The 7,063-nt window shown below is 50.8% G+C and overlaps 1 protein-coding gene across 2 annotated transcripts; it reads left to right on the top strand.

Annotated features, from left to right (window-relative positions):
- The first annotated feature begins 512 nt into the window (after window positions 1–512).
- CDCA3 (cell division cycle associated 3) lies at window positions 513–6,538 on the top strand. 2 transcript variants are annotated; one of them, XM_019476571.2, is made up of 5 exons: window positions 513–664; window positions 2,638–2,779; window positions 3,286–3,576; window positions 5,514–5,635; window positions 6,080–6,538. In XM_019476571.2, the coding sequence occupies exons 1-5, from the start codon at window positions 560–562 to the stop codon at window positions 6,221–6,223; spliced, it is 804 nt and encodes a 267-aa protein (XP_019332116.2). In that variant the 5' UTR covers window positions 513–559; the 3' UTR covers window positions 6,224–6,538. The 2 variants fall into 2 exon arrangements, with proteins under 2 accessions (XP_019332116.2, XP_006273464.4); XM_006273402.4 differs by having other exon boundaries at window positions 514–664; window positions 2,638–2,773.
- The last annotated feature ends 525 nt before the right edge of the window (window positions 6,539–7,063 follow it).

The raw sequence follows: 7,063 nt of genomic DNA, 5'->3' as shown, positions 1-7,063 counted from the left end.
GTGCCCCGCCCGGAGGCAGAGCGACCGTTAACGCCCCGCCCTTGCTCCCTGTCCCGTCGCCCTATCAGAGCCGTGCTTGACTGAGGATGGGCAGCCCCCCGGGCCAATCCCGTCAGTCACCGCAGACGCCCCAGCCAGTGAGAGGATGGGATTGGGTTGGGGCGGAGTCACTTGTGGACGGACAGCAAAAGCGACCAATGAGAGCGGGACCCCACGAGCAGTCCGCTAATAGCAGCTTGAGAGCTGGCGGAGCGTGGCTTCGCGGCCCCTCCGGAGTCTCTTTAAATTCCGGCGAATTGAAAGGACCGGGGGGGGTGGGACCGTGCGCCTGACTGACGGGCAGCTGGGTGGGGCGGACCCCGGCAGCGCAGCCAATGGGGCGCTTATCCTTCCCTGACTGGCACGGCAGCTGCCCAATGACAGAGCCGAAGCAGCGCGGGGCTGGAGGGGCGGGGCGTCGGGCGCCTCGGCCGCGGCGGCCAATGGGAGCTCGGCCGGGGCGGGGCGCGAGATTCGAATGTGAGCGTCGCAGCGGCGGCGTTGGGGTGCCTGCCCGGCCATGGGTGCTGTGCCTGCCCGCTCCGCGTCTCCCCCCGGCCCGCGCCTTCCGCCCGTCTGCGACCCGCGGTCGCCCAGCGCCGGCATCCCGCGCACTCCCATCGAGGTACGGGCCGGGGGCGGCAAGGGAGCTCCGCGCCTGGGCAAGGCCAATCTGGAGGTTCAAACCCGGTGTTGCACCGTGGCAGGGAGCGGGGTGAAGCGGGAGGCAGCTGGGGTTTTTCTCCCTGTTTCTCTCTCTCACTTGCAGCCTCCAGCATTTCAGGCCCAGGAAGTGGCGATTCGGAGGCTGTGCCCTCCCTCCTGGGCTCAATTGCTGCTTATGCCCCTTTGCTTCCATCGTGTCCCGTCCCTTTTGTGGGCCTGGCACAGCTGTCAGCCTCCACAGCAGCTGGCAGCAGCGAGCCCCGCACTTCTCACGCAGCATGCAATTAAAAGAGCATCATTTCATGAGTTTTAGACTTGCTGCCTACTAGTTTCATGTTGCGACCCCCAGTTCTTAGCTTCTTGCCAGCTAAGAAGGTGCACTATAAGTGTACATTTCTTTAAGCAATTAGATGGCAAAAGTACTGTTTGATATAGCCTGTTTGCTCTCATGGGCATACTCTTTTCAGTTTCTTATTAACTTTGCATTTGTATTATACTAGGGATTTGTGAGAGAAGCTGCTCATTTGCTAGATAGCTATCTGGTCTGGGTGGGTGACAAGCAACTGCATTAAGAATGTAATTAGCCACACAAAATGACCTAGGATCTTATTTTTTCATACTTAAAAAAAAAAAAAAAAAAGCAACTTTGAATGATTTGATGTACCTCAACTTTTAGCAAATCTTTTGATATGGTCTTCCGCAACATTTTCACAGGCAAGCTAAGGAAGTATGGGCTGGATGAATGGACTGTAAAGTGGATAGAAAACTGGCTGGAGTCTCAGCTCAGAGAGCAGTAATCAATGGCTTGATGTCTAGTTGGCAGCTGGTATCAAATAAAATGCCTCAGGGGTCAGTCCTGTGGTCCTGTTCAATGACCTGGAAGATGGTATAGAGCTCACCTTCAGCAAGTTTGCAGATGACACCAAGCCGGGGGGAGCAGTAGGGCTAGGATTCAAAGTGACCCAGACAAATTGGAGGATTGGGCCAAAAGAAATCTCATGAGGTTCAACAAGGACAAGCACAAAGTTGTTTGCTTAGGATGGAACAATCCCATGTGCCGGTAAAGGCTGGGGGCTGACTGGCTGTGCAGCAACTCTGAAGAAAAGGGGTTACAGTGGACAGTAAGCTGAATATGAGCCAGCAGTGTGCCCTTATTGCCAAGAATGCTAATGGCATACTGGGCTGCATTGGTAGGTGTGTTGCCAGTAGATCAAGGGAAGTGATCATTCCCCTCTATTCTGCACTGGTGAGGCTGCATCTGGAGTACTGTGTTCAGTTTTGGGCCCCCCGCTGCAGAAAGGATGTGGACAAATTGGAGAGAGTCCAGAGGAGGGCAATGAAAATGGTGAGGGGGCTGGGGGACATGGCTTATGAGGAAAGACTGAGGGAACTGAGCTTATTTAGTCTGGAGAAAAGGAGAATGAGAGGGGGATTTAATAGCAGCCTTCAACTACCTGAAAGGGGGTTGCAAAGAAGATGGAGCTAAGCTATTCTCAGTGGTGAAGGACGATGACGGAACAAGGAGCAATGGTCTCAAGTTGCAGCAAGGGAAGTTTAGGTTAGATATTAGGAAGAATTTTCTCACTAGGAGGGTAGTAAAGCACTGGAACAGGTTACCCAGAGAGGTTGTGGACTTTCCATCCTTGGAGATTTTGAAGACCTGGCTACACAAAACTTTTGCTGGGATGATCTAGTTAGGGATGGTCCTGCTTTGAGCAGGGGGTTGGACTAGATGACCTCCTGAGGTCCTTTCCAATCCTAACTTGCTATGATTCTGTGACAATTTAAATAAAAAATCCAGTTAGATAGTTCTTTTATATCTCAAGCCTGCTGTCTTTGCCTATCCTGCTTCTGTCTGCTTTGGTTCCACCTGGATCCTGCCCTTTTGCTTGGTTCTACCTTCCCCTTCAGGTTCCTTTTTTATTTTCTCAGGTGGAGAAATCCCCACAGAGCAGCCCCCTTCCTGAGCACAAAGAGGAGATGGGAGTAGCCGGACAGAGCCAGAGCTGGGATCCACGATCACCTACCCGCGGCATCTTGCGCACCCCCATGAAAGTCTTGATGAGTGGTAAATGTACATGTTCTCTGGGAATATGTTTTCTATATGTTTCATTCTCTTCAGCCCATGTCTTGGGGCTCTTAGCCATTTAGCCCAAGTGGTAGGACTCTGGGTCTTTCTTTCAGGGAGAGTGTTCACCACACTTGCAAACTCTTTAGTGATGGTGATAATTTGCCTGGTTCAGTGTTCTTTCTCCCACAGTGTCTTAGGATTTTTTAGCCTTGAGATATTGGTAAATAACTCCCTTCCATAAGCCTGCTTTTACTGAGGTAGGTGGATTTACTTCTTGTTACCTTTCACCAGAATGTGACTGCATTCCTAAGTGGGTTTTTTTTGTTAGTTTGTTTTGGTTTGGTTCTTTGCTGAGCCCATTTCAGTTCCACTGTCTCTTTATGGAGGAGGTGGCTCTGGTGGGTTTGCAGTGCCCTATATAGAGAGATCTACATGGGAAAGGGTTCCTTCTCTGCTTGATGAGTTGCCTCAGCCTTGCTCTTTGTGCCTCCTTTGTCTCTTCTTTCCAGACACCATAAACTGCTTGGTGAAGCAGCTTAGTGAAGCTTTTGGAGCAGAGCTGCTGGATCAGGAGTTGCAACTGGAGCAGCCACCAGCCCAGGGACCAAAGCCTGGAGCTGCCGATGTTCCAGGGAAAGAAGCAAAAGGAAGGAAGGTCCAGGAGGAGAGTTCTGCCAGGGATGCTTCCCTGGAGAAGACCTCTGTGTTGGTAGAGGAGGGAGAGAAGCAGCCATCTCCCAATACTTGTACTGGGGCTGTAATGTGGCCAGCTTGCTTCACAGAGCCCATTTTTCCTTCAAGTGAGTTCATGGGTTCTATGGGCTTTGCCTGGGTAGGGGTTGGAGATTTACTGGGATGCTCACGAGAACTGAGGGGCCCTCCTGGCCACCCAGGAGGGGATAAGAATAATGAGGCAAGAAGGCAGGATGTGAAGGTTCCTGTGGGTGGGGAAGGTGGGACCCACACTTATGAGGAAGGCTAGAGGAATAAGCAGTTTGTTTTCAGGGAGGGAGCTCTGAGGGCGGTGGGTGGCTAATGTAAGTTGTAAGCAGGTTTTGGAGGGGGGAGCAAGCTAGCCTAGAGCAGCAACAGGATTGGACCTCCTGCTGCAGGCTGTGAAGCACAAGGGGTGGGAGTGGGGGGAAGGGGACGGAATGATTCATCTTTGATTTAAGACCAACAGAATCTTGCAACAGAGGTGGAGAAGTAGAGACCCAGTATCCTGGTGCAATATATAGCTTGGGTGTGAGAGAGCTAAGGTCCTGAATTCTGCCTAGGACATGCCCCAGCCACCTCCATGGAGCACTCTGACCTGCTTTCCCAGGGCAGCTTTGTGCATCTCGCCCTGTTCCATAGACCTCTGTTTTTACTTGTACCCTGACTACATGTACCTCCTTTCATTCTTTCCCATTTCAACTGAAGCACACGCTCTAGCACCTTTCCCTTGGCTTTGCCATCAACCCATACTGTTCCTCTTCTGCCTTCTACTTCTTCTGTATTTCAACTGGTTGTCTGAGTGAAGAGGAGCATACCTAACATACTCCTTCCTTTTAAAATAGTCAGTCTCTTTAACAGGGGGTTTGGAAGTAAAGGATTCCCTCAGACCCAGTCTGGGATGGCAGGCTTTTTCCTCTGGGGAATGTACTGCTCCTGGGGAGGAAGAACTAGCAGCAGACCTACAGGCTGGGGAACTCTCTTCTCGTCAGCACAGAGGCAGAAAAGGATCTTGGAGTCATTGATTCCAAGATGAACATGGACTGCCAATGTGGGGACACAGTCAAGAAGGCTAACTGCACCTTGTCATGCATCCATAGATCCATCACAAGCAGGTCCAAGGAGATGATCCTCCCCCTCTCTGTGACATTGGTCAGGCCGCAGATAGAGTACTGCATCCAGTTCTGGGCGCTGAACTTCAGGAGGGATGTGGACAGTATCGAGAGGGTCCAGAGGAGGCCACTCGCATGGTCAAGGGGCAGCAGGGCAGGCCCTATGAAGAGAGGTTATGGGTCCTGAACCTGTTCAGCCTTCACAAGAGAAGGCGGAGAGGGGATCTGGTGGCAGTCTATAAACTTACAGGGGGGACCTGCAGGGAACGGGAGAGTCCCTGTTCCCCCGAGCACTACCAGGAGTAACGAAGAATAACAGGCACAAGTTGACTGAGAGTAGGTTCAGGCTAGACATCAGCAGGCGCTACTTTACAGTCAGGGTGGCTAGGATCTGCAACCAACTTCCAAGAGAAGTGGTGCTCACTCCTACCCTGCGGGTCTTCAAAAGGAGTTTAGATAATCACCTACCTGGGGTTGTTTGACCCCAGCAGTCTTTCCTGCCCATGGCAGGTGCTCAGACTTGATGATCTGCTCAGGTCCCTTCCGACCCTACCTGCTATGAATATGGCTATTGGGTTGAGAGGGGAAAGGGAGCACAAGTATGGAGTGGCTTCCCTATCTGACATAGGAGCACAAGGAAGTTCAGTGTCGATAGAAATTTCTCTGCAGTTTCTCATGGAGAGAGTATGCAAGCATTGGTATGACTTCTCTTGGACTGTGCTGAGAGTCTTCATAATGGAACAGCTCCTTTGAAAAGATCTGCTGTTGCCTGATGTCAGGTCACTGGATTTGATGCCTGGGGATGGGGTGTGGTCTGCTGTGAACAATAAATGCCAGGTAGGGCAATACAAATCCGTGAAACTAACCTAATAGCTGTGGCTATTGATTCTTTTGCATGTCTTTATTTTCAGTGGGCAAGCCCACAAGACGCAAAGCCAGCAACAAAATCCTAGCAGCCTCTGGTGGTACTGGGCGCTCTCCTCTCAGCATCCTCCAGGACGACAATTCCCCAAGCAACCTTGTTCCTCGCCAGGTGATACTTAATGGAGGGACGGGGTTCAGATAAGGGGCAGCATGGGGTTGGAGTTCCCAGTTTCCCAGTGCTGCTGCTGTTCATTTGAGAACTTTGTCTCTTGCTTGGAGACAGAACTCCTGGCTCTTCATTTCCCAAGCCCTTGCTTTGGGGTGGTGACCCAAGCACACAGACACTTTATTGCTGAGAATTGACACTTAGATGCTTATAGATAGTTCTTCTGTCTCTTGCTCGTCTTATCATGGCATTCCCAAATTGGGCCATGTATCTCCCCAGAAATCTGGCCTCTGAGCACTTTAGTGGCGCTTATCAGCTCCGTCAACCTTTCAGGGATTATGGGGGCATAGAGCTGGGCACAGTATCCCTGTAGGATCTTTCCAAGGACACAGAGAGGAGCACCTCAGACTAACTCGCCCTCTATACTCTTTTTTTCCTTTTCTCCAGGGTAAGAGACACCTGTCACTGACAGAGAACCTAGGGGAGAGGAAGGAGGCGACAGCAGAGTCAGGTCGCAGCCTCAAATTGGGGGTTTCTGCCTGGGATGACTTGAACAAGGAAAACCAGCAGTGTCATTTGGTGGAGAATTAAAAAGGGCCTCCTTTTCACTACGTCCCTCATGATTGTTTTCCTTTTGTATTTCTCAAATGGAATTCTTCCAAGGGGAAAGAATTCTGCAGAAGGGCAAGGAGAACCTGGCCTGTGGTCACTTTATCCTTTTAAAACCAAGCCTTTCTGCAGGAGAAGATAAATAGACACATCCTTTTTTTTCTACCTTAGTTTTATATGTACCTATGTTTTGTGTACAGGCTTCTGGTCCCTGGCTCTCTTAGTTTCTGATATCTTGCCAGCACTCAACTCAATGTATAGTTTCTGTATGTGGTGAATAAATGTATTTTAAAGCTCTCTTATCTGTCTGGATCTAGTTAAAGCCTCCAGCGGCATCTTATTCACTGCTTTGCCTAGTTCCTTTCCTGCCCAGCTGTTGCTGAATCTTTGGGTATTGCTGGAGTGTGAATTTAGTGTTGGCTGTGGCATGGTAACTACCCTTGTGCATGCTTCTACCTAGGCTAATGCCAGGGGCTAACCCTGCTTCTGGTGGGGAGTGAACTACCTGACATAACTTGTGCACATCTCTGTTCTGTCACAGACAATGGAGCCAGTACAGGAGGAATGCCACCTACAAGGGAAGCAGGCACTGACCTCTAGCAAAGCCTAAGCTATTTGTTAGACTTTCTGGCCTGCTGGGAAGCTACAGTCACTGTGAAGGAATGAGGACAAAGTGCTGTGTATGAGGAAGTTGAAGTCTAGTACAAAGAGCATTTTATGGCAGGGGTGTCAATGATGGGGCCTGTAGGCATCCAGAGCTGGTCCAGGGTGTACGCTGCATGTTGTGTCCACACTGGACCAACTCTACACAGTGGCTCTGTC

Source organism: Alligator mississippiensis, chromosome 1, assembly GCF_030867095.1.
Source record: "Alligator mississippiensis isolate rAllMis1 chromosome 1, rAllMis1, whole genome shotgun sequence".
Lineage (NCBI taxonomy): Eukaryota > Metazoa > Chordata > Crocodylia > Alligatoridae > Alligator > Alligator mississippiensis.
Note: the sequence above shows the minus strand (reverse complement) of the source record. Positions and strands in the feature narration are given on the sequence as shown.